The 27,508-nt window shown below is 44.6% G+C and overlaps 1 protein-coding gene across 6 annotated transcripts in view; it reads right to left on the reverse strand.

The window, feature by feature from the left end:
- Positions 1-27,508, reverse strand: part of TENM4 (teneurin transmembrane protein 4) — a 782,056-nt gene that overhangs the window by 59,372 nt on the left and 695,176 nt on the right. For all 6 annotated transcript variants that reach the window (XR_010127599.1, XM_063671257.1, XM_063671258.1 and 3 more), the window contains 5 exons: positions 20,008-20,127; positions 13,860-14,121; positions 10,720-10,987; positions 7,380-7,523; positions 4,039-4,288 (listed from right to left, as the gene is read on the reverse strand). Coding sequence is in view for 5 of the 6 variants with exons in the window: in XM_063671257.1 (XP_063527327.1) it covers positions 4,039-4,288; positions 7,380-7,523; positions 10,720-10,987; positions 13,860-14,121; positions 20,008-20,127 (1,044 nt within the window). In the remaining variant the exon portion in view is untranslated. The remainder of the gene's footprint in view (positions 1-4,038; positions 4,289-7,379; positions 7,524-10,719; positions 10,988-13,859; positions 14,122-20,007; positions 20,128-27,508) is intronic.

Genomic DNA, 27,508 nt, shown 5'->3' on the forward strand with positions numbered 1-27,508 from the left:
GAAATGTACTTCTGTGTTTTCTGTACAACTGAAGTTGAAGGCATGGGCCACTACATAGTTCAGTATCATCCATACAAATCTCACTGAAAATCTCAGATTTCAGTGTCAGGAAAAAAATTTTCTCTTCTGAGAAATGGGCATGTTTTCAATTTCTGATACCATAAAGTATGAAAATATTTGTGTTTTCTTACTTACACTGGCTGCCAGGAAGCTCAGAGCTTAATCAATAAATAATCACATATATGTTTCCTCCTTTTTTCTTTTGTTACCGATTTCTATTTGATTTACTTTAATACATGTGCCTTTGGGTGTAAGAGGATTTAATTCCTTTTTGGGAAATGGAGACATCATAATTATCATATAATAATAATTGTTATGATAATAAATTATAATACTGTTAACTCTACAGGATGTTATCATTATTACTACTACTACTACTATTTCTGGAGCTCCTCCCTGTGCCTAAAAGTACTGAATAGTTTACAAATATCTTCTGTGATCATTACAACAACACTCCAAGGGAGATTTTATTAACCTTATGTTAGAAACTAAAGCTGAGAGAGATGAAGGAATTTTTTCAAGGCCACATAATTGGGGAGCTTCAGTTTTCTCATCTGTCTGCTGGATGTAATCATGGATATCTGCTTCACAGAGTGGTTTGGGGATAGAATGCTACAATCCATGTAAAGCACATAACCCTCTATCTGCTACATAGTAAATGTTCTATACATGTGAATTATTAAATAATTATATTTACTACTTATATAATAAATATATTATCTTAAAATAACACACACAATTATTACATGAATAATGTAGCTACTTCTATCAAAAGAGATAGAATCATTATTGGATTCTGGGTCTGTCTGACTCTTTCCAACACCCCTAAGACTTTCTTTCATCCCAACTTAGCACCAACCCCATGCCACTTTGATCTGAGCCTCAGGTGGATAACCGAGAGCCACTTCTGTGGCCATGCAAGCCACAGCTCTATCTGCCCATGGTTACTTTTCAAGTCACCACGATGTGTGTGAGGTCAGGGGACTCCGAGGTGACTGCTATCCAGGAGTCAGGTGAATGCCATAGTGACAGATGATGCTGACAGGCAGACACTTCTCTTGGTGTGCCTGACTAGACCCATTTCTGTTTACTGCATGTTGCTGTGAGTCTACATGACAAACCTACTCTGGGACAAAGTTCCTATTTGGGGATTGACCTCTGCAGTTGGTTCCTGGAGTCTGCTTTCTCCTTGATGGCAAGCCTTCTGGGTGGGGTTGCCTGGCATCCCCAAGCTGAGGCACCTTGAATGCCCACAGAAGTGTAAATGTGAAATTTGTCTTCTTCCAGATTGTTCACCTGATCAAGATGTTCTCAGGACTTCCTATCATGACCATCAAAGTCGCTCAATGCAGTTAGGATGACATCCTCATTTATTCTAAGGATAAGCAGGCTGTAGCATTCAAATTACTATTCCAAGGTTCAAATTCTTTCCCATATTACTTTCAGACTATCAAAGTAACTGCCTCACTTTGCAACAGATCCAAGGAGTTCAGGCTCCTGCCACCCATTCCTGCCATTATTAATGACTTCCTCCCATTGCAACTGATTACCCCAATCAGTTCCAATCATGCAGGATTCTTTTGCCATACAGCCATCTGAAATTGACATGTGCAGCTTACCATACAGTATGCAACAAGGCAGGGGTGAGGCAGGAAATTCTCCACTGGTTGGCTTACCTATGTCTGAAGTCTTTATTTCTGACAGAAGACAGGAGAGCAGGGAATGGAAGAAAGAATGAGGTGTTAGCAGCAGGTTTAGAAGCATTATTAGCAGCCTGAAAACTTGACAGCAATGGTACCATACAATACTATAATAAATAAAGACTTAGCAGCTGTGACACTGATGTATTTTATATTGGATATTACTTGTCAGTAAGTTCACTTACAAGCAGCTACATATCACAGAAGAGGCATGGTTTCACCTGCACCACTACTGCTGACTTTGGGGGAAGAGGACTAGGTTGATACATTCTGCTGCTTTAACAAGGGCTAAGACAGAGATTGGAATAGTGGATTCTGTCCTCTGCACAGACACATACCCAGAGATACACATGCTTACTGCTCTGTGTCTCCACATGCACACTTCCCTACAAAGAACTACCCAAACTTGGGTCACTTCCCAGGAGCCTTCTCATAATAGAATACAGAATTAGAGATAGACTATAATTAGAAGGGAGGGTATGACACAGAAACAGGCCTAGGAAAAAAAGACTGGAAGAAAAAATGTATCAAAATGATAATATACTTCTAAATTTATTTTTTTCAAATTTCACTTATATCTCCCTTCCTTACCCACTGTCATGATCTCCCCAACAACTGTGGGAGGGAGGCAGGGAAAATGGGGTCTCTTATTGGAAAGAGGTGAAAACGGAGGTCCAGGGAGGTTCAGTGATTAGTCCAAAGTTGTACAGCTTCTCTGCCGAGGCGAACTGATTTCCTCGTCCATGGTGCTTTCTGTTGTGGTGCATATATGCAGCCGACTGACACAAATACGCTCAAAGGATCCTTCTTCCTTGACAGATGTCTGTGCCAGTCAGACTCATAACAGACAGAAGAAGGGCAGAGAATATTCCACTGGTGGTCCTCTTCTCATTCGGCCGATATCTGATTTCCTATGAGCCTACCGCGTGTGTGCTTGTCTGGCCCTGTGTGTGGGGCCGATACTAACTCTTCTCTTTAGGGCTTATGGCTGTTGGCTCTGCCTTCCTTTCACACGTGCACTGCAGACTGAGATTCTTGCAGCAGGATCTTACCTCCAGGGAGGAACTTAACAAGGCATTAAGTCGAAGTGGCTCTCATTGGGCCAGGTGACAAGACTTTGGCGCGGCAGAGGTGTGTAATGATCTCTGGATTTGGGTCCACCATTCTAGAAGCTGGACCTCAGGCAGGTTCTTTAAATTCCCTAAGCCTCCATCTTTTCATTTACCAAAGGGGGATAATAATAAACACCTTACAGAATTGTTATGCTTGGCAAATAGTAGGAACCCAGCAAAGGTGAGTTTTCTTTTCCCCTGCCCACTGCGGAGGAAGGCTTTCCAGCTCTAGGGCCTGTCCTGCTCACATGCACCCTGGCCCAGAAGACAGGCAGATTCCATTCCCTAAAAAGAGTTGGGAGGGAGCTTGGCGCAATTCCTCTGGAAAGGGAGTGTGAGGCTCCCTTATCTCTAAAGCACAGGTCTTCCATGACCCCTGAGCCCATCCTATGACAGTGCACTGGTTCTAAAATGATCTAGGTTAGGGAGGCATAGAGAAAAAATCCAACATATCAGGTCCTTCCCTGAGCTATAAGCGTGGCTGTGCTCCATCACTCAAGGTTAGGATCGGGAAAGAGGCTGACTCAGCTGCTTCTGCAGCACCTGAGGAGCAGAGAGGTCAGTTTTTTTGATTTTGGTCAGTTGAAGGGAACTGCCCTTGGGCTCAAGGGATCCTCCTGCCTGAACCTCCTGAGTAGCTAGGACTACAGTAGGCAGGTGCCACCACACCCAGCTAATTTTTTAAATTATTTTTTGCAGATGGGGGTCTCGTCAGGTTGCACAAGCTGATCTCAAACTCCTGGCCTCAAGTGATCCTTCTGCTTTGGTCTTCCAAAGTGCTAGGATTACAGGTATGAGCAAAGGCACCCAGCCCCTTGTTTTTATAAAAAAGGTTCATGTGACTCATTCTAATCAGTTTACTTCTAGGAAACAGAAAGAAGATTTGATGGCTTCCAAGGAGTCTAATTTTTGGCTGCTAGCAGCCTTCTATGTCACAGATGTACTCTGGATGCCGGGGACATCTCCCTGTCCTGGGTGGCTTGTCTTCACTGCAGTGCACTGGGGAAGCAGCACCTGCTTGAGCTGGGAGGTGAAAAGTCTCAGAGTCTGACAGGCAAGGCTCTGTCCTGTCCCACTTCCCTGGGCTCAGTAGGTAATGCGGCGGGGCCCAAAGGAGGGCAAATGCATATTATTAGAAACTATGAAGAAAGCATCACCTTACATACCTCAGCTCTAGGATGTTGGTGACATTTCCAGAGGGGAAGATCCTTCTAATGTAGTTGAAATCACCCACATAGAGGCTCCCGTCTGAGCCACAGGTGAGGGCCACTGGGGCCAGAAGCTTGTTGCCGTCAGCAAGGCCATTGCAGCTGGGGCAGGAGATGCTTCTCCGGCGCCCATTGCCCATGATGCTCCCGATGACAGGCGGCTGCTGAGACACAAACTGGTTCTCCCCATTCCCTTTGTGCAGGATGCCTGGGACAAGGAAAGAACAGAATTGCCTATGGAGCAGGAAATGGGTATCTTTTCCTGTGGTTGACCACAGAGTCACCCTGATTTTGCAAGGCATGGAAGATCTCCATCAACCATTTCCAGGATCATAGCCCAAGGCTTTGCCTCACCCCCCTAATGGAACCCAGATTGTCCTAAACAAGTCATACAGATTTAATTCACTCCATAGCTCTGTAAGATAGGCACTATTATTATCCCTACTGTAACAGGGGACTGTCCAGGTAGCTTAACTGACCTTACCCAAAGTCACACAGATGATAACTGGAAGAGCTCCAGAGTCTGGGTGCTTAGCCATTCACCTACACTGTCCATAGCTCTATGACAGCATGAATTATTTATCATACTTGCTTGTTTTTCTCTTTCAACAGATACCATTTCAAGTGTGGAGACTATGTCTTTTTCGTTTCTGTATCCCCAGTGCTTAGCACAGAGCTTGACACAGAGTAGATACCAATGAATGTTTATAGAAATGAATGAGTGAAACTCACAGTCTCTTCTCATCAAAGGAGAGTCAAGAAGCGACGGGTTTTTACCTGGCTTTGTTATTAATGGGCTGATCCCAGCTCCTGTATAGATCTCTTTACTGCTTTAACTGCCCTTGGGCCTGTTTCTCCACCAACAAAATGAGGGGATTGACCTCAATGACGCAAAAACTTCTTCCCATATCCATCCTATTTCTTTTTAGTCTGGATCCTCCTTTTCCTCATGCACCCTTCACAGTCTCCAGACTGGATCCTCTGCCTGCTGCCTCACCTGTTCCATACTGAAGCCCAAGTGAGCTGTACTCTTACAGATCATCAGGATCTTCTCCCAAACTGTTACCTGTTAGCTTTGTCAAAGCTGTCCTTTGTTCGATGGATAGCTTTAATTTTTACATACTTGAATCAATCATTTTTCTACCTTAAAGTTTGTGCTTTGTTAGGTTTTAGGAAATCCTTTCCTGAGATTTTTACAAGTACTCCACTAATTAATTAATTTCTTTCTTTTCTTTTTCTTTCTTGCCTGCCCTCCCTCCCTCCCTTCCTCCTCTCCTCTCCTTTCCTTTCCTCTCTCTTCTTTTCTTTATTCTTTTTAATTGAGACAGGGTTTCACTCTGTTGCCCAGGCTAGAGTATAGTGGCATGTTCTTGGCTTACTGTAGCCCTGAACTCCTGGGCTCAAGTGATCCTCCCACCTCAGCCTCCTGAGTAGCTGGGACCACAAGCATGTGCTACCACACCCAGCTAATTTTTTTAAAACAATTATTTTAGTAGAGATGGGGTCTCACTATGTTGCCCAGGCTAGTCTCAAACTCCTGGCCTCAAGCGATCCTCTTGCCTTAGCTTCCCAAAGTGCTGGGATTATAGGCATGAGCCACAGTGCCTGGCCTTTTAAATATTTTCTCCCATCAATTTTAAAGTGTTATCTTTCACATTTAGATATTTAAGAAAACATCTGAATTTATTTTGTATACAGTGTGAAGTGAGGACTTAATTTATCTCTACATATTGGGCCAATTTTCCCAATACTAAGTTCTAAAACACCCATCCATTCTCCACTGATATATGATGCTATCTCTGTCATGTTCCAAGTTCTTACATACACATGGTATGTGGCAGAAACTTCTCCTTCCTATCTACCCTTTCCTTCTTTTGCAGTTACAGAATCCCTGCTATCTAGCTGGGCACATGACTGCCTGGAACAGACCATGATCCCTGGCTCCATGACAGCTACATCCACGACTAAGTTCTTGCAATGGCATGTAAATAGAAGTGATATGGGCAGCTTCTGGGAGGTGCCCTTACAATGCAAGGGACTTGCTCTTCATCCTTGACCTCCTTCCTGCTGGCTGGAAAGTGGATGTGAAAGCTGGACCTGAAGTGGTCCCCTTGGATCATGACTTTGGAGATGAAAGCCCGAGTGGAGCACAGAGAGAGAGGAGCCTGGGTCTCAGACCCTGCAGCCCTGGATTACCTACCTCCAGACTTGCAGAGTGAGAATTGAGGTGAGTGAGAAGCAAACTTTATTTCCAATTCAGTTATTTTGGCTTTTCTGAAACTTGGGGCCAAAGCTTAGTTTAATTACTCTTCCCAGGTCAGTTTCTGAATGCGTTCTATTCTGTGGAATCAATTTATCTGTTCCTGTGCCAGCACCGCACAGTTTTAGATAATATGGTTTTTCTAGGATAGCTTAATATCTGGTGAGTCCCTCTTCTTTGTTTTTAAAGGCTGCATTAGCTATTTACAAGTCTGTATTCTCTCATACATTTTAGAATTAGTTTGTCAATTCCCCCCAAAAACATGCTGTGGCTTTGATGGGCATTCACTGCTTTTTTAGATCAGGCAGGTGATATGTGACATCATTACCATATTTAGCTGTCCCATCCCGGCTCATGGTCAGAGTGAGTTATCTATAATACAGATCTGATGGTGCCACTCATGTGCTTTAGTCCCTGCAGAGGCTTGACATTTGCCTTGGATGAAGTTGAAAGTCCTAATCTTCTTACCCTGGGTTCCAGCTGCTCACACCCAAGCTTTGTCTTTTGCTGTTCCCTTCATGTCATCCTCTGCTTAAATCACAATGAACCTTCTCTCCAGTAACTTTCTTTTAGGCTTCAGTGCTTTGGCACATACTGTGCCTTCTGCCTAGAATGTTCTCCCTACTTGATACACAGGGCTAATCCTATAGACCCTCTGAGACTCATTTCAGGAGTTCTTGCCAAAGAGACACATTGATGAACCAAGACGCTGGGTGAGGTGCTCTTCTTCTAGCCTTCATAGTGCCCTGTGACTCCCTCTGTGATGTCAGGGTGCATATGGCACAACATTGAAACTGCCTGGTGAGTATTTGTGTCTCACAGGCATAAAGCCTTGAGGCCGTTCATTTCTACATCCCCAGTGCCTAGCACAGTGACAGGCTCAGAGGAGGTATCCAAGCAATATCTGTTGACTGAGCTCTCTGATCACATAGGAGGCTATGGGATTCAAAATGTGAATTTTTTTGTTTGGCAGGGCACAAGGGATATGAGACAAGGTTCCACACCAGCCTGGCTCAAGTAATTCTATTAATCCACTTACCACTTTGAATGTTGAGGGCATGATGTTTGTCTAGGCTCCATCCTCCAAGCTTGGACGCATCAATTTCATAACCCTGCAGCACTGCTGTTCTTTTTTCCCACAGGATTAGATCTGGGCAGGATTCATATTCATAACCCACGGAAACTGTGGGTGACAGAAGAGGCAAAATGCATAAGTGAGCAAAGCCCACTCTTTGGCCTTTCGACCCATAGGCAAGACCCCTGGCTTATCTTTTGTAGAAGAGGAAGAAAGGATCATATTTCTAAGTGGCAACCACAACTATGTGAAATACTAACACAAGGTTGCTGAGCCTTAATCATTTTTTCTTTTTTTGGAAGAGCAATATTACATTTGGGGGAAAGTTAAAATAAATGTACCAATTACTTTAAAAGGATCTAAGTGAATCCCTTCCAAGGAAATAATCTTTAGTATGTGATAGGGTTTGTTTCTGTGTTCCCAACCCAAATCTCACGTTTAATTGTAAACCCCAGTGTTGGAGGTGGGGCCTGGTGGGAGGTGATTGGATCATGGGGTGGATTCTCATGAATGGCTTGGCACCATCCTCTTGGTGCTGTTCTCATCATGGTGAGTGAGTTCTCCTGAGATCTGGATGTTTAAAAGTGTGTAGCACCTCCTCCCACCACCCTGGGTCCTGCTCCTGCCATGTAAGATGGCTGCTCCCGCTTTGCCTTCTGCCATGAGTCAAAGCTCCCTTAGGCCTCCCAAGAAGCAGATGCTGCCAGGCTTCCTGTACAGCCTGCAGAACCATGAGCCAATTAAACCTCTTTTCTTATAAATTACCCAGTCTCAGGTATTTATAACAATATGAGAATGGACTAATATAGTATGGAAAATATTTTGTGCACAAAAGTCTTCACCACAACATTATTTAATATTGGAAACTTAGATGTAATCTAAAGGTTCAAGAGGGGTGAGAGGGTGAGCAAACCCAAGTGCATCCACCCTAGGAATACTATGACGCCATTGGAAATCACAGCGAAGAAGAATGTGGTGACCTGGGAAATGCTTATGGAGCAATGCTCAGTTGAAAAGACTGGTTATATATGGTAATCTGCATTAAAAGAAATTACGAGTTGGGCGTGGTGGCTCACGCCTGTAATCTCAGCACTTTGGGAAGCCGAGGTGAGCGGATCACGAGGTCAGGAGATCGAGACCATCCTGGCTAACATGGTGAAACCTCGTCTCTACTAAAAATACAAAAATTAGCTGGGTGTGGTGGTGGGCGCCTGTAGTCCCAGCTACTCGGGAGGCTGAGGCAGGAGAATTGCTTGAACCCAGGAGGCGGAGGTTGCAGTGAGCCGAGACTGCGCCACTGCATTCCATCCTGATGACAGAGCGAGACTCCGTCTCAAAAAAAAAAAAAAAAAAAAAAGAAATTACATATGAAAAAAGAAAACTAGTTGTATTTGTTCACAGAATCACATGACTTTTTTCTATTTTTGTCCATTTTTCAAATTTTTATTAATGACTATGGTGTTTTTTAAATTAGGAAAAATGTTTAAAGTCATTTACAATGAATATATAGAAAAGGAACTTAGTTGGATTACTTTTAAAAAACTAGAAGTTACTTTGAGGTTTCAAAGCTTGGAAATCCCCTGGATTTATTTTTGTTTCATAAATCCAGGACCCCTTAGAAGGTCACTGGGATGAAGGCTAAAAATGACAGCCTCCCTGACCCTGGGTGTGTAAAAAGTCCCGTTAACTGGACTATGGAAAGGAACCAGCAGAGACAGGAATGCTATTTCTTCCAAGCGTCTTTCTGGGCAGGCACTATTTTCCAGTGGACAACATTCTACTACATGTTCAAGACAGGAATTAACAACTGAGCAGCTTCTTAAAGTTTCTTGTAGATGCCATAAAAGACTGCCGACCATTTATGGCAACAGGGGAATGGGCTGGAAGACGTCCCTGTGACCCCTTCCCCCAGGGCCTTGAGTTCCTTAAGCAGCCACTATGGTCACTTGTGATCTTAGGAAAGTGACTCCAACCCAGTCGCTTCCCTTTTTAAGTGACTGGCGGGCACTAGAAGTGCTCATTTTATCTCAAGAGGTTATAAGGCCTCATTTTTAAAAAGATGACAGAAGTGGTTGATCTACAGAAGGGATCATGAACAGTGAGAGACGGCACCTTCGCTCCTACTGTGCCCTTGTTGGGTAGGATGGGATGCGAACCCATAGGAAAGATCTGGAATAAATCCAGCTCTGTTCCTTCCTAGCTGTGCATCTCACTGGGAAGTCATCTCACTTCTCTGGGCCTCAGCTTCTTAATGCAGAATTTGGGGGTGACAATTTTTGACTCACAGAGTATAAGGATTAATGGAGATACCAATGTACAGGGGTGCACATTGCCCACAGCAGGTGCTCAAGCAACATTCTTTTATTTCCTTCCCACCTCCCTCCTCCTCTTCTTCCCCCACTTCCTCCCTCCCTTCCTTGCTTCTCCTCCTTCCCTCCCTCCCTTCCCTCTTCCCGCCTCCTTCCCTCCCTCTCTTCCTCTTCCTCCTTCCCTCCCTTCCTTCCCCACTTCCTTCCTTTCTAAAAACATTACTTCTCTGCTTCCTCATTCTGCCTTTGCTGAATCTCTGCCTTCGCTGAACCTAAGGGAATGAAATTGGAGTGGGGTTCAAGACGAGAAGGGAATTGCTGGACGGTTACTCTTAAGTGCTTGGTGGATCAGCTCCGCAGGGTTAGGCCTGCTAAGAGTCTAGTTCTGAGCCCTTCCTGGGACCTCCAGAATGCATACAGCCAGCCCCTGGAAGCCCAAGGGCCAAGAGAGGCTAGGACTCCAGGTGAGGCTACAGCCAACTTCTGTTTCATCTTACAAAGAGACAGCAATAACAACAACAAAGAGATGACCTCTCTGACTGGGAAAAGAGGCCAAAAAGCATTTTTGATGGAGGAAGAATCTTAGTTACTGCACCTCAAAAAAAAAAAAAAAATGAAAGAAACCATTTTTTAGCTCTCCTATTTTAATGGGTAAGTTCCCACAGGATGGCTGTGGGGTGGCCAGGCAATGTCCACCTGGCCCTGCCTTTGTGGCACATGACCTCTTTTAGCCCCTCACGAGCCAGCACAGCACTTTTCAGGGCCCTTTGGTTCTGCAGCCTCATTGTAATGGTCGGGTTTTCTACATTCAGGTCTTTCAGTTCACATTCTTTTAGGTCCTGGCCAGTCACGGACAGGTCTTAAAGGTCAATTAAGCCTTAGGTATTTTTGATCTGGGAAGAGGGAGGAAGGAAAGAAGAAGGAAGTAGGGAGGTAGAGAGAGTCCTCCCCGCAAGTGCTATTCTCTCTCTGAGTCCTGCAGCCGGGAGGCTTACCAAAGGCTTCTGAAAGCCCAAACACCTTCTGGTTGTAGACGTCTGTCTTGTCCCAAATGAAATAATAGGACAGGTCTGGGGCTGCAGCGAACCACTTCCTGAAGAGGCGGCCCTCCACCGCTACCATGAGGTGCACCTTCATGAGGTTGAAGGGGATGGTCGGGTAGGTGAGGCTGATCCTCAGGACAGATTTGTAGCCAGGAGTCCGGCTGCTCAGGTAGCTTAGCCTCATCTTGCAGCCAGAGATAGAGATTTCCTCCTGCAAAGCCTAGAAAGCAGAGGCAGATCACAGCAAGGGACGGTCGTCGACTCACCTGGTGGAGGGAAGTTGGCGTGGCCCCATGGACTCTGGGTGTTCAGGAGGTAGAGGGAAAGGCAGAAGGAGAGAGGAGGGGAAAAAAGAGGAGACAGTGGAAAGAAAAGGGGAAGCAGAGGGTGAAGAGAAGCAGGAGGAGGAGGAGGAAGGGAAAAGCATAAATGAGATGGGAGAAAGATTGGGGAGGAGTAAAACATGTCAGAGGACCTGGTATCTGGGGCCAGTTTTCATGTGGTGACCCTGCAGGAGTCACCTCACCTCGCCAAGCCTCAGCCTCCTGCTCTGTACAACAGGGATGACAGCACTCATTTCACTGCAGTTTTGAGAGGAACACATAGGATATGCATATAAAATACTTAGATCACATTGCCACTGGTTCTCAAGCTGTGTTCCTAGAAAGCTCACGGAACCTCTGAATCTCAGTCTCCTCACTGGCTTTGTGTGAGGACTGAGAAAGGTCACATAGGTAAAGTGCCTAGCACAGAAACGCTGTCAGGTGGCATGCAGTGCTGCTGCTGCTGGTGGTGGTGCTGGCAGCAGGGATGCCATGAAGAGAGACTGCTGCGGCCAGCTGCCTAAGCAGGAAGGATGGTTTCTCTCTCAAAACTTTCCTCAAATGAGATCTGTTCCAAATGACTTTCCTTTTCAGGAAATCAAACAGAGACTACGAGATGTTGACCAAACAAACAATTATGCAGAGTTGAGACCACAGCCTGGCAGGACCTGTGGTTCACAGCCCCAGCTCATCCACAGAGAGAGGTTGGACTGGCTGCATGGAGCTTCTGGCCACTCTGGGCCCCAGCTCCAGTGCCAGATGGACAGAGTGGGGAAGGCTGTGACCTGGGGAATGCTCAGGTCACTTAGCTACTGGGTGCAATGAGCCTAGTTCTAAGTTGGAAAGTTTAAATGAATGCCAGCATGCCCAAGCAGACAGCAAAAGCAGTTAACTTTATCAGCTTGATGCTCTGGGCTCTGTTTCAAGAAAGAGTCCTCCCCAGAGTCCTCCAGAATGCATACAGCCAGCCCCTGGAAGCCCAAGGGCCAAGAGAGGCTAGGACTCCAGGTGAGGCTACAGCCAACTTCTGTTTCATCTTACAAAGAGACAGCAATAACAACAACAAAGAGATGACCTCTCTTACTGGGTAAAGAGGCCAAAAAGCATTTTTGATGGAGGAAGAATCTTAGTTACTGCACCTCAAAAAAAAATCAATTGAGGCTAATGTATCTATTCAAGGGACAATGGCTATTCTACCCTACGTTTACAGTGGATCTGGGCCTTTTTCATCCTGTCCATTTCATAGACAAGTGTGAACGTTTACCCTCACCCCATTCTCCTGAACACAGGAAATTTTAGGGATTGGGCTTAAACTAAGGCAATCTTCCTAAACTACAGCTTATAAGTTTGAGGCAAAGCAGGACTTATACCCTGGTGAGCCCCTGGCATGACTGAAGTGCCATCCTGATGCTCTCAAAAATATTTACCTTCTTTAACATACCCTTTAAAATTCATATCTCCCAGCACTTGCAAAGGCTAACCTGTGAGAGGACTGGGAAAATCCAAGAGTTTGTTTCTGTGTATTTCATGAATCTGATAATAAGCAAGATTTTTGCCCTAACTGAATGTGCAGGCACCCAGCTCAGGGAGCACTGTAAAGAGGGTGTGACCTTTAACCCCATTTGTTCCAGAGTCCCTGCTCCTGGGAAAAATGTCTAGCTGGAGCTGAGCCAGGGTTGAGTAACAAATTACTTCTCTCCAGCAAGCTCTGTCTCCACTGACAACCATTTCATAAGAAAGGTCAGCCTGGTAGTTGAGACAGGAGACAGGCGCTGAATCTCTGAAAAGGAGGTTTCAACCCGTGAGTGCAATGAGAATTTCAAAATGATTGTATGTTCTTCTTGTTGGCTGGCATCGGAAGCCACTCAACAGGGTATGCATGGAAAGGTGTTTACTCAGCCAGGCATGAAATATACACAAAAAATGTATAAACTCCCTGCTCCACCAGCGCCCGCAATCCATTAATAGGCACATTGCCTGAGCTCTCATCAGGCAGGTGAGACAACCGGGACTTCTCCTGGGCTTCTACACTGACATCTCTCCTCTTCCTCAGGCCTTCGCTGCTGCCATTAGAAACTGGGCTGGGGACAGTGAAGGAAATTCAACTGGCAGAGCTTTGTTAGGTGAAAATATCTATCTTGATTTCCATCAGATTAAAATGCATCTTTCCCAATTACTTTCTTTTAATGATAGTTAAGTAAAGCAGTTGTATGTATAGATTTGAGCTAAGGCAATCCTTAATTGGCATGAAGGCAGCGTGTGTTAAATAATCTTAATAGTTAAAATTTATTGAGTACTTATTAGGTGACAGACATTGTGCTAAGCATCTCATATACATTTTTCTCATTTAATCTTTATTATAATGCTCACTCTTCGGGATCCTTTGGCACATTCTTCTTGGTAGAACCATTTACTTTAAATAGTTTTAACAGAAATAATGAGAGAGGGACACAGCAGGCTGGGGAAAAGGAAAGTAGGCAGAAGTGAACTAACCAGGAGAGTGGAAAGACAGAGAGAATTTAATATAAACCAGAGTGTGCCAGGCAGTTCCAGGAACTCATGTGTTTTCCATGTGTAAGAGGGGTGCCCCTCATGCCCTTACACCATGTCTGCTGTGGGGTTTGGTGGCTGGATTTTGCATAATAGGCTGATGGGACCTGACCCAAACCCTACAGAGGTGTTTTTTCTCTTTCCACTGTCTCTGAGATCCTCCTCCACCCCCAAAATGAGATAAAAGCATGGTGGAATGCAGTTAGGAAAGCTAGGTACCTGAATTTCCGGCACAATGGGGCCTTTCTCTGCACAGGAGCTGGCGAAGGATGTCAGTGGGGATGGAGAGACGATGGGGTTGGGGCGGGCAAAATTGCTCAGGTCACAGCTGGGAATCTCATTCTCCTCATGTCTCATGATGATGGTTTCCATGACAAAGAAGCGATCCCATGGCAGCCAGAGGGTGTGCTCCTGTGTGATGAAAGGTGCCCGCTCGAACCGCAGGATGATGGAGATGCCGCCATTTGTCACCAAGTCAAAGCTGTTTTGGAAGGGAAGGTTGAGAAGGGGCGGGGAGCAGGAAGAGCAGGAACCAGGATGAGAAAGAGAGAGACCAAGAAAGGGGAGAAAATTACACCAAAGGGTCTGAGCATTTCTTGAGGGAGGCTCTAATGCCTAAAGAAAGATTTGACTGCAGCTCCAAACAATGGCAGTGATTTTAGAAAGCAGTTTTTTTTTTTACCCCATAAAATGATTCACATAGAGAATTTGCTGAAATGAACCACTGCTATGGAGAGCCATTTTCCAGGACACACAAGAGCTGACAGTGGTGCTGCTGGTACTTAGGGCCTTTCAACCATGTCAGAGTTGAAGCCCAGTGAAAAGTCAGTGAATAAAGCAGGGCAAGCCTTGATCTGGGTGTTAGGAACCCCAAGCCTGGTCCTGGCTCTGTCTTCAACTATTAAGTGATCTTGGGTAAGTCACTTAGCCTCTTTGATCCTCATTTTTTTCATCTGTAAAATGCAAAGGCTCAAATGGATTATTCTTAAGTCTCTAAGATTCTATGACTCCACAGCAATTTTAGCTCTAATTGTGATAGATTACTCAACAAAGGCCTTTGCAATTACAAAATAGCTAAGCAGTTTAAAGATGGCTCAATTAGAATCACAGTATCTTACAAGTGAAAGGAGAACCAGAAGACTGAGTGCCAGCCTCCTAGTTGATATGACATTACTGTGACAGTGTCTGGAGAGCTGGCAGCCCAGCCTCTGTTCATCAGCCTCTGAGGATGCTGGGGAGGTCTGAGGAGAAACCTGCCTTCCTAGTCCTAGTTCTGTCTTCAATGTGACACCAAATGGGTTTGCTCTATGAGGTCTCCAGGTCTTCCCTGATCCTAGATGACCCCCTGCTAAGCCCCTCTTGTTTCAGGATTGTGGGGATTGTACAGGCAGAGTCTTCCTTGCCTCACCCCAGAATATCTTGTGCCCAAACAGGACCCAGCCAGAAACATACTGGCAGCTCTGTTTGGTGCTAGCATCTTAACTCCAATCACCTGCAGACAAACCTAGCAAGGCATTTTCCCATCCAAGCCTTGGCATGCACTTTTACTTTTTGAACATTGAAGAAAACTGAGCTCCTCCCTATTTGTACACCCAATGTTTCTGACACTGCCCAGCCCCACATGGAACCTGATTTGAGGGTTCTGCAGATTGAGGTGTTTAGAAGCCAGATGGCCTCAGATTATAGATAATGGGAAAAGAGGGCCACATGTGAACCAAGGTACATCACTAATCCGGCAGGCTGGGTCTGCTGAACTAAGAAGAGGGCATAGCACGGCTGCTACTTAAAGCCCTATCATGCAATAAGACATAAGACTAGGCCAGGCACGGTGGCTCACATCTGTAATCCCAGCACTTTGGGAGGCCGAGGAGGGCAGATCACCTGAGATCAGGAGTTCGAGACCAGCCTGGTCAACATGCTAAAACCCCATCTCTACTAAAAATACAAAAGTGATGTGAACTAAAAATACAAAAGGGAGTGATGGTGGGCGCCTGTAATCCCAGCTACTCGGGAGCTGAGGCAGGAGAATGGCTTGAACCTGGGAGGCAGAGGTTGCAGTGAGTTGAGATTGCACCACTGCACTCCAGCCTGGGTGACAGAGTGAAACCTGTCTCAAAAAAATAAAAAATAAAAAATAGAAAGATGTAAGACTAGATTTTTGTGTCCTTTCTCTTCTTAAAACAGAAAGTTGAAATCAAGTAATAGGTGAACCACTGGAGAGGAACTTAATGATCATCTGACCTAGCCCCTCTCCCATCTGATGTATCAGTTCCTCCTATAGAACCACCATCAAGGGCTCATTCAGTTCCTACTTATGCAATTCCAGAGATGAGGAGATTGCTATATTCACAGGAGGACTGTTCTGTTTTAGGTTAGTTCTGACTGTTAGAACTTTTTTTTTTTTTTTTTTTTAACTTGAGTGTGGGTCCCTTTCTTTCCAGCTTCTTATTCACTGGGCCTGATGTCTATCTCCTGGGTGACTTCAAACTAGTCCATTCCTTCTGTCACACCCTGGCTGTAGTAGGCATTTTCAAGGCCTGTCTTAATTGGCTTTTTTTGGATGGAGAACTCCTAACTATCAAACTGGACAGCTCAAACTTCACCTCCCCCACACAGCCTTACCCAGTCAGAATTCCAACTTCCTCCCTGGGTTCCACCGCCCCACACGCATGGCATTGCACTGTCATTGCTTGTTGAGCTCTCTGGCCCAGGGACATCGAGTCCTCTGTCTTTTCAGAAACTAGCCCAGTGCTTGATGCTTAAAAGTTGATGGAATAAATGCATGAGTGACAGCATCAGCTGCTCCTGAACTGACATCTACTAAACACCCTACGTCCCTTCTTACTTTGGCTGTTACTGCAGTTAAATCTAAGGTTCATCTGTGCAGTTGGTGTGAGAGACGTCAATGCAGGATCTGATCTTGACTCTGATAAATCCACCATGTGGGAATGGGCCCATTGCTGCAGCTTGCTCTTCTCTCCTCCAGAGACTGCAAGGATTCCGCATGGAACCATCCTGTCCTAGTGTCAAGTTCTGCTCTTGGTAGATGGCATCCCCAGATTCGGGGCTCCAAGCTCCAAAGCCTGACTCTTCCGCCCTTTGCAGGAGCTATCACCCGTTTGCCTGTTCCTCATTCACTTAGGTGAAGTTGAGTACCACCATCATTCAATGATAGAGAAACACCTGGGGTAGGGTTTATTTTGAATCAAGAATTCAGGTTTTGGCTCTCCAGGAGAATACCCATGGTTTTGGGGAAATACTCAAAGAACAATTTTTCTGTCACAGAACTGAATAGGATCTGTGCCTTGATAGAACATTTTTAACTGTCAAACAGAATTTTAGCCAGACTTATAAGCTCCCATCATGAGAGGTTGTATGTGAGGAGGGAGGAAAGACAAACATGAAAAGACATATTCCCAAGGCAGTGAGCAAGCAGGGGGCAGCTGGCCTTGCCAAGAGCAAGTAATGAGCTGGGGCTAGGCCCGCTCCTCTGGAGGGGAAACCCTGCTTTGGACATGAATGTGAATGTGACCCCAAAGGGAAGGCCTGATTATCATATGAAGCCCAAGCAGTGCAGGGCCATTCTGAACACTACTACTTGCTCCATGAGTGAATTATATCACCCTTCCAAGTCTCAGTTTTCTCATTTGTAAAATGAAGCTGATGATCATAATCATTTGGCAGGGTTATTGATTATACAGATGGGATAATAGATGGGAAAAGCAAAGGGCCTCACACATTCCCTTCTCTTGGCCCCCACCCCTCCCCTCCCCTCCTCTCCTCTCCTTTCTTTTCTTCCTTTCCCCCTTTCTCCCTTTCCTTTCCCCTTTTCTCTCTTTCTCTCTTTTCTCTTTTCTCTTTCTTTCTTTCTTTTTTTTTTTTTTGAGACAGGGTTTCACTCTGTCACCCAGGCTGGAGTGCAGGAGTACAGTGGGGCAATCATGGCTCACTGAAGCCTTGACCTCCCCGGGCTCAAGCAGTCCTCCCACCTCTGCCTCCTGGGTTGCTGGGACTACAGGTGCATGCCACCACACCCAGCTAATTTTTGTATGTTTTTTTGATAGAGACATGGTTTTGCCTTGTTGCCTAGGCTGGTCTTGAACGCCCAGGCTGGTCTTGAACTCCTGTGCTCAAGTGATCCTTACGCCGTGGCCTCCCAAAGTGCTGTGATTACAGATGTGAGCCACTGTGCCTGGCCCCCAATTTTCAATTCAATGAGCCTAATCTACATCTCTTGCCTGCTATTCTTTTAGTTTTTCTTCATGGCCTCTATTTTCCATTTTTTAAATGATCTCTTTGGCTAACTTCTCTGCTACTGTTTTCTGTTTGTAAGCTCCTGCTAAGGTGTGAAGTCTGGGATTTCAGCAAGTGTGTGTGTGTGTGTGTGTGTGCATGTGCACACGTGCATGTGAGTAGGGGTGGGGGAGCTGGATGAGGGCAAGTATCATGGTGCCTTCCTGGAAAGCGAAGAATACATGTCCCTGGACTTTCAGTCCACTTGTGCACACTGTTATTTCCAGACTATATCTCTTAGTCTTATCGTTTTTCCTAAGGTACGAGAGGTAAGAAAGAAGGTGAGTTAAGGAAGGGTGGGAGGGCAGTGATACCTGTTCACATATAACAAACAGAGATTTTTGGATACTAAGAGAACAAGTGATAACTTTCCCATACATTATGCAGTGGCTGAGTTGGGAAGAAAATTTGAGCCCCAAAATGCATTGGTAAGAATTGATCTGAAATTCAAGCTCTGTTGCAGCAATTCTGGCTATGTGATGTAATTTAGGAGGATGATGCAGGAAACACAGCTGATATTTAGCTCCATGCTCTCAGTGGGCAGTAGAAATTGTAGAGGAAGCACAAACAGGAGGAATCGGGAGGTGTCAGAGACTGAGCTTTCCCCAAAGGCCACTGAACTTATGCCAGACTCAGTGTGTTTTATGAATCTACTCTAACCAACCACAACAGGGCATAAGGACTGACGATTTGCCATCTCACAGGAGTGACTGGCAAGTTTCATGGCAAAAAAAGCCAGTCCTGAAAGGCTCCTTTTGGATGAATGTTTCACAGCAGGTAATAATGTGGTCAGAATACCTGTTGCCTAGGAGGCTCACATCTGCCACTTTCATACAGCAGGCAGCATCCTTCATGCTGTAGCGGGAGTCTTCATGAGGGCCTTCCTGGGTGGGAAGGTGTATAGGGTAGGGAACAGTGGCCTGGCCTGGCCAGTTTATCCCTGAAGACTGGCCACTAATGTTTTCCAGCTGGGCCTCTTCCTATTCACAGGGAGTGAGAGGTGGGGAGGGGGCACCCCATGCCAAGCTTGCCAACCCCATCTAAGAGGCACACATGTCTACAAACAGATGAGCCTCTACTTCATTATCACCTCGGCCGGGACATGTTCACATCTGATATTGGATTAAAGAGGTGCTAAAATCAATCAAGCTGGAGCATAATTTCCAACACAGAGTGAAAATCAACCTTATGGGCCCACGCTTAGCCAGATGGACTGCCACCACCTGGTTTTATTAAAAATAGAGGACTTGCCACCACTGACAGCCTAAATATTCCACTTTCCTCCTCTTTTCCTTTTCTCCAAAATATTCTCATTGCCTGTCCTGTCACCATCACTTACTCATTCAATAATCTGTAATTTTAACAAATAGCTAATATTTATTGTATACTTACTATGTGCCAGACACTGGAAATACAGCAATGAATCAAAGTGGGGTGGGGAACTAAGATTTGTTAACCACATGCTATGCGCCAGGTGCTTCCCCATCCACCATATCTTCTAACCCTCAAAACCAATCTGTGCGATAAACAGCATTAGGACCATTTAACAGATGAAGCCAAGACACAGGAGGTAAGGAGAGTTATCCTAGGACACACAGCAGGTGGGAGAGCTAGGGCCATTAAGGAAGCTTTATTTCATTCTGCTGATGGTTCTTGGAGGAATTCAAAGGTCAGAATTCTGTCATCACCCAAATGGCTTGCATAGATCTAAGCAGCTGTAGGATGGAAACCACACAACAGGAATGGCTGAGATTTCTCAAGCTGTCTGTTCTGTAGAAAGTGGTTCACATGACTGTTTTATATCATAAGTCATGGAGCAGGATATGTATAAGGTACCCTCTCCTTACTCTGAGAACCAAATGAGAAGAAACTGCTAAATCTAGAGTCAAAGGGATATAGGCCAGAGTTAGGTACAAGGTCATACAATTAGTAAGTTGCAGAGCTGGGCATTTGAATTCAGGCCCTCTGAATCCAAGACCCATCCTCTTTCCACATTATCAGTCCAGCAGCAGCTATATGGCAGGACCACAAGAGTGGGACCTTCACTGTTTCTGGCTCATAGAAGGTCTCCTACCTGCCATCTTGCCTGCTGATTGTATATCCAAAGAGAGGGTTATTGACAAAACTGATGTTCACACCAACCAGGGGGGTTCCATCTGATGTCATCACTTGGCCACGAATAACACAAGCATGCCTGTGGGAAGAGAAGAGAGAATAAACATGATACACCTTTCATGGTCAGAGCCCTGGCTGGCAGGGAACTCCGAGAGGCCAGAAGCCAGAAAATCAGTCACTCAGACACATCTGGTACCCAGGGGCTCATGGTGTTCACTCAAGATGCATAATAATCTTTAAAAAATATCACCTCGGTTTAGGGCATCAAAGTGTCCTTGAGAGAATTACTATTGGCCGGTGATTCAATGATCTCACTCGGAGGTTATTTTCTAAGGATACTGTATAATGCTGTAAGGAGATAAAGCTGATCACAGAGGGCAATATCACCTAGTTCTGTGTGTGGATGTGTAGTTCAATGATCTGGGTTCTAATCTTGGCTCTGTCACTTCCTAGCTCTCTGAACTTCAGTAGGCATGTGCCAGTTCTTTGAGGCTTTGTTTTTTCATGCTGGTATAGGGTAAGCTCCACAAATGACAATGGCTATTACTGTTACTAACAGTCTCATTGGAAGTGAACATACAAAAGAGTGAGCAGGAGAGAAGGTACTTCTGTTCATCTGACATTCGAGACAGGAGAAGGACAGATGCTAGCATGCTCTCAGAGTGAGTTTTGGAACCTGACACCTCTCCCAATATCCCTCCTCCCACTCTTACTCTATATTTTGGACAAGAAATTACCTGCTTTTCCCAAACTTGCCAGGCAAATGTTGCTTAGTGCCTCTGTCTGTGCAACGTTCTTCCATCTGCCTAAAATGTCATTCCCGCACTCCTCTCCCAACTTTCTCACCCTTAAAGAGCCAACTATTAATGACACCTCTTCCTTGAAGCCTTTCTTGATGTCCCTAATCAGAACTAGTTCCTCTCTCCCACAAAACCTGATGCAGACACCTTGATACTCTACCAAACCATACACACTCCTCCCTTCCACTAGATCCTGAGCTCTTTGAGGGCAGGTCAAGATTTCTTTCTTTCTCCTCACAGTGCCTGAACTATGTCTAACAAATGCTAGGTTGCCATTGAAAACATGGTGGTTGAGCAAATAAATGGGACAACTAGAGATCATCTAGAATGGTGGCTTTTCAAATATTCAGAAACAGAAACATTAGGGTAGATGACATTTTATAAGGACTCCAAAGTGGAAAATGAATGAAAAGATCTACCCTGGATGAAGTCGGGGTGGAGGCCTCCTCTCCCTCGGGGTGATTTTGAAGGCAACTCTCTGGAGTTTCTGTGTCTGCAGAAGTCAGCTGGAAGATCCCTAAGTTAGTGGAACTTTCTCATTGTATGGAAGAGGAAACTGGTTTCCAGAGAGGTTATATTATGTGCCCAAAGCTCCATAGAAAGCAGGTGACAGAGGCAGGACTTGAACCTGGGCCTCACCACTCCGGGTCCCACTCTAACCAGTCACTTGCCACTGGCCATGGGTGGAAATGAAGGCACTGGCTGGTGCAATGTCCTCAAGGATCCGCACACTGGGGAGAAAGCCCTCGCTGAAAGACATCTGAGTCAAAAACGCAGGTGCTGTGCGCCACATAACCTTCTCTATTCACCTCAGGTGAGAAGGCTTTTTCTTCTGGCCTAGGGAAGAGCTACTGATGAGGCCCATGGGCATTCATTAAAAAAAGATCTCAAATTCAGTAACTGCCGTATGAAGTACCCACATCTCTACCTTCCTAGAGTGATAAACTTTTCTCTGTTGGATGAGAAAAGCAATTAACACCAGGCTTGTAAAGCAGCTGGTCTCACTAGTGTCAGCTTGTCCTTTCTGAAGGCAAGAACAACTACCCACAATGCACCAGACTCCCCACCCCACCTCACCCTCCTCACCTTACTCCACACAATCTGGTTAATGCTAATTCAGTCAGTGGTTTCCTTCCGAGGCCCTTGGTCTAAATGCAATTACACGGCAAACAAGTTAAGCGGGTGAGGCGCAGCAAAGACTTTCAATTCTGCTCTGAAGGTCTTCCAATGTATTTATGTGAAATTATCTCTCTGCTAATGGGGAAGATTTATTCCACCGATTGTATTCAGCTGGTGCTAAGAGATGTTTTCTTTAATGGAGGACAATTGAATTTTGTATTGCTGGAACTCTGTCCTTCCAGAGAATTACTAACAGATCTCATCTCCTGACGCTGGCCACCATCCAGCCTTCTCCAGACATATGTGCCTCTGGATTCTGCCTGGACAGAAACCAGTCCTAGGGGGATGGCTTCCTTTCTGGGGCTTTCCTGGCTGCTGCCTCTAATACACACTGCAGGCCAGCCTCCTCTGATTGATCTCTCTTTGGGGATTTCCTGATAATTGGGAAACATTGAATCGGCACCATTTGGCTACCATGTAGCCTCCAACTCGGCAAGCTAGAGCAGATGCAAGTTTAGCCTGGGCTCCCGTGGATTGCTTTTGGATTCTGGGGAAGATTAGGTTGACTCCCTGGATGCTGATAGGCCATAGAGGCCTCTTGCCAACACAGGCATTTGGCTCAGGAATTAAATCCTGGAGAAAAACACTTCCATCCCTGTTCTGTTTTCATGATTTTCAGTTGTCAGGAAAGCCCAGATTAATATAAAGCCTTCCCTGGAACAAAGGAGATGGGAAGTCAGCTTGGTGGGGACCTCTGAATTGTGTCTTGTGCCACATGCATTTGTCCTGGGAGGTTTGAAAAGATGTGAGTGCTGGGCTTCCCAATGCTTGCTTTCTGCATCCATTTATTTAATGGATACTATCAGTGGGGTGCTGGCAAATGTTTAATGACCGACTTTCGAAAAAAAAAAGAAAGAAAAAGAAAAGAAAACCAGCTTCAGTTGCAGCGTTTGCTCATTTCTGTGGTGTAAATACTCTCATCATGGCTGTTTTCAAGCTACCAATGAGATGTCACTGAACACAGAGGTGGGAAGAGACACACAGGAGGATGCCATTATGCGGTACTGCCACCGTGGAGACGCAACGGTCCTGAGTAACCTCAAGAGCAAACGTAACACCAAACATGGCAAAATAATTAGAAAGTAGTAAGTTTTGAGTATTTATTACCTTTGTTTTTAATGTACCTTATTTCATTTTATATAATTTAATTTTTAATAATGGCTGTGTTTAACAACCAGCTTGCAGAATTTCTGAACATTTAATAATCAGTTCTTGCGAACTGGTTGAAGCTGGCTTCTGCTTGCCACTGGAACACTGACCCTACACTGAGGGTTGGGCACTCGCTCAGGGCTGGAGATGTGGCTAAGAAATAGTTGCTGCTTTGAATGTAGAACTCCGCAATGGAAGACTGCCTTAGTAAAAAACCATTAACGTGGGAGCAAATCACTGTCACCAACTTGGCTTCCCAGCTAGCTCATATGATCCTCTATTACCAGTCCTCTATTTGACATGATTTGCTTCCTCATGGTTGCTGTCTTGGTGTAATGGAGTTTTGGGCTGTTATTTTCTACTCATCCTTAGAGTCTCATCTAAGCTGTCACCACCTCAGTAAGGTTCTCATCAACTTTTCCTGACACAATGAATCACCCCCTCCTTTGGGCTTTTATACGCCTTATAAGTATCTCTCTAATATTTGATGGTCATATGTTTACATCATTCGCATTATATAGCCATCTCACATATTTACGTGTGAGCCAGAGGAGGGCTGGACCACATCTCTAGAGAGGATAAGCATGGGATGCTGCTCTCAGAGTGTTTGTTAAGTGAAAAACAATCAAGTAACTGAAAGAGAGAAAAAGACTTGCTCAAGGTCACCCAGAAATGAATTCACTTGGCTGAGCTGACACTAAAGCTAGGTCTTCTTACTTCTGAGGCCTTAATCTTATTACTGTGTTATGTACCTGCAGTCACTAAAATTCCTTTAATTTCATAAAAAATCAGGCGCCTACTATGAGCCAGGCTCTGTGTTAGGTGCTGAGTTCCAGAAATGTATGAGTTACGATCTCCACTTACTTGCTAGAGCTCACAAAAGCCAACGTGAAATGCCCCCGTGTAGTTTTCTCTGACACCAGTGAGTCAACACATGGGTTTGGCATATGTCAGGCAGCTGGGATATAAAACAAGTAATTAGGCTAGGTGAACTCTGCCAGGAGGGAGCGCTTGTGCCAAGCCAAGGGTGGTGTCAAACATACTGGCATGAGTCCAACCACACACTCAGGGCCTGACTGAGGTGCCCTTGCCGACGCCAACAAGGGAGAAGATCTGCCTGACTGCTTCCTGAAGAGAGTGACAAGGTTTGGGATCAACAGAAGAATCTGCTGGAGAGACAAAACTACTCCAAAATAAAATCAAGCAAATAAAAAGCCAACCTCAACTGTTGCTCAGGGAAAAGTGGTAGGGCTGTGGTGGCAAGAGCACTGGGCTGGGAGTCATAGTTCCCAGTTCTGACTCTGGGAACTAACTGTATGATTTTGGAGTCATCTGACCTCTCTGAACCTCCATTCTCTCATCTGTCAAATGCAGGCTGAAGTTTTTCCCAACCTGGTATAAAATAGAATTCAACATACGTTTAAGAATTTATAACTGTTTTAATCTCATACTACCCAATCCAGCTAAAGCAGCCCTACTACACGTGGCTTCAGAATCTTAATGGAGCTCAAGCAATACTTATACTTATCACTAAATTGTTCCCTCTATCTGGAAACTTCCACCTCTCCTAGAACATTCACCAAGCAGTATACACCACTCCTGCTCCTTCTGGGCTACTCCTCATGAACTCTGAGTGCTGTTGCTCTGCTAGGACAATCTTTTCCCCAGCAGAACATGAGCTCCATGAAGACAGGGACCAACCAAATGTCCCTTACTGCTATATTCTCAGCATTGATCATGGTTGATGGTCATTTCTGAGTGGGGAAAAGAAAACTTCCTCCAAAACAGGTGTTTGCTCTGGAATTTGAATGCAGGGCACAGAGTAAGTTCTTGATAAATTATTTATTCAATGAATAAAGAGCTTATGTGCTTCTGTTACTTAAGGTGAGGGTGATGTTAGAGAACTTTGAGCTACTTGACCTTGACAGGGATATGGTTAGAGAACCTAGGGCTGGAAGGGTTGTGCCCTTTCAAGAGGCCAGCCCACACTCTCCCTCAAGGCTTGGGTACCTTCCCCTGGAAGACTCACTTGCCTCAGCCTAGCCCTGACCCTTTGATTCTATACCCTCCTCATCTGTACCACCTGTGATCTGAAAAACTTTGAAAAAGAATGCCAGAAACAAAGTTAGATTGATTATTCAATGTATATTATACAAGCAGATAAAGGAAGGCAAAAGGAGAAAAACTGCAGCTTTTATTATTTTTTGTGTGTGTTATTTTGTTATTAAGTGAAAGCAGCTACTTTGGTATTCAGGAGACTGGAATATCATTTGGGATCTAGGTGGCAAATGATAACTCTAGCCTTTCTCTCCATTAAAGTATTTGCTAGTCTATGCCATTATTGATTATGTAAATCCCTCCTTTGCATTGTGTATTTTAAACAGGTTTATTTGCCTGACTTGGCGTAAATCCTTAAACTGTTTTCTGCTAACTTCTGCTGATTGAATGGGGATCTTTCCAGCATCTACTACAATTTTTCTGAAGTCTTGTAAGAACATTACCTGGGCCCAAATGAGAAGCCTCACTTCACAGCCTGTCAAATTACTACCACTGAAGGTGTTTCCAGTCATAGCCTGACATTGTCCTCTCTGCAGCTCCCAGGACCATCTTTCAAGCCCAGCCACCAGGCTGATCTGTAGCTCTCTCTTCCTAGTTTTCCATTGGACGCTCTGCCTCAGTTATCTTGAACCAGCTTTTCCAGCCCAACATCTTCCACCTATATACGTATTCTTGGGAAACCCCTGAATTTGAAACATTCGAGTCAGAAGAGCCCTTCCTGATCACCTCTTTCAAACTTCTTTTGGTAAAGGTGAGAAAATAAAGTTCAGAGAGGGAATGGACTTGCCCATTCTTGCAGACTTGCGGGGAGCCAGGACTGAATCAAATGCAGGATTCGCCATGAGAACTTGGGAGAGTCACTCCACCTCTTAAGATACTTGCAGTCTGACCGACATGTACTGAAATAATTGAGAATCCCAATTTGTCTTGGCTTCACAATTCAGAGTTCACATGATTAGAGCCGAGTTCTGGAACCATTTTTGATTGCATGCCCTTTCTGTAAACATTTTTGAGCAGGCTCCTTCAATGTACTTGCATTCACTTATAAATCACACACATGTGCTACCATCGCTGGTTCACCTTGGGAAGCGTAATATACATTTGGTGCAAGGTTTGATGAGTATTCATATTTCAAATAGCCTTCTTGATAATTTTGACTCTTTAAGTGAACTCTGTTAAGATTGTTGATCATTTTGAATCTCTTAGTTAACTTTTCGTTCAATCTTATGAAAATAATCATTTTTAACCTCATAGCGAGGTTGAGGAAAGTATTTAATATTAGGAGTAGAAGAAGTATCAGCTCTGCCATTTTTTTTGTTTGCTTGTACTTGCACTATTAGTATTATCTTCCATTTGTATTTACCTTGCAAGAAACCTTTAAAGCCACTTTACCATTTTATGAGTAAGTTTGGTTAACACTAGATTTTATACAGATACACAGACAGACACGCATACAAACAATTATGATGTAATATACTATTACATCATAATACACAATAATACACAACAAACCAGTGTGGGTCCACTGTCCCTCTTTCTTTTTTTTCTTTTTCTTTTTCTTTTTTTTTTTTTTGAGACAAAGTCTGACTCTGTTGCCCAGGCTGGAGTACAGTGGCGTGATCTCAGCTCACTGGAACCTCCACCTACTGGGTTCAAGCGATTCTTGTGCCTCAGCCTCCTGAGTAGCTGGAATTAAAGGGGTGCACCACCATGGCCCAGCTAATTTTTTGTATTTTTAGTAGAGACAGGGTTTTGCCATGTTGGCCAGGCTGGTCTTGAAACTCCTGGCCTCAAGTGACCCACCTGCCTTGGCCTCTCAAAGTGGTAGGATTACAGGCATGAGCCACCGTGCCTGCCCCACTGTCCCTCTTTCTGTGGAGTAGATCTTGATCTCCCTCAGAATGCCTCATGTGCTGGTCCAGACATGTAAACAAGTAACACAGAGACCAAAGGAACAAATCGGTGAGAATCCAACATTCTATGGAAATAAACCAGTCTTGCTTTCTTATTTCTTAAGATAAAAGAAACACTGTATAGATAGAGCCCCTAAAATTTTCTTCCTGTTCTCATGGCCCACCTTCGGTATCCACCTTGGGACTACGATAGTGTGCATGTGACTTTTTGTATACAAAATAAACTTGAATATGCTATTTATTATTATACCCCAAAGCTAACTTCTCATTGTGCTTCAATCTTTATAACTTATTTCAAAGCTCATCCTATATTTACCATGTATATTTTCCAATAGCCTTATGCCCAAACCAGTAAAACTTG

Source organism: Pongo pygmaeus, chromosome 9 (assembly GCF_028885625.2).
Source record: "Pongo pygmaeus isolate AG05252 chromosome 9, NHGRI_mPonPyg2-v2.0_pri, whole genome shotgun sequence".
In the NCBI taxonomy this organism is placed as follows: domain Eukaryota; kingdom Metazoa; phylum Chordata; class Mammalia; order Primates; family Hominidae; genus Pongo; species Pongo pygmaeus.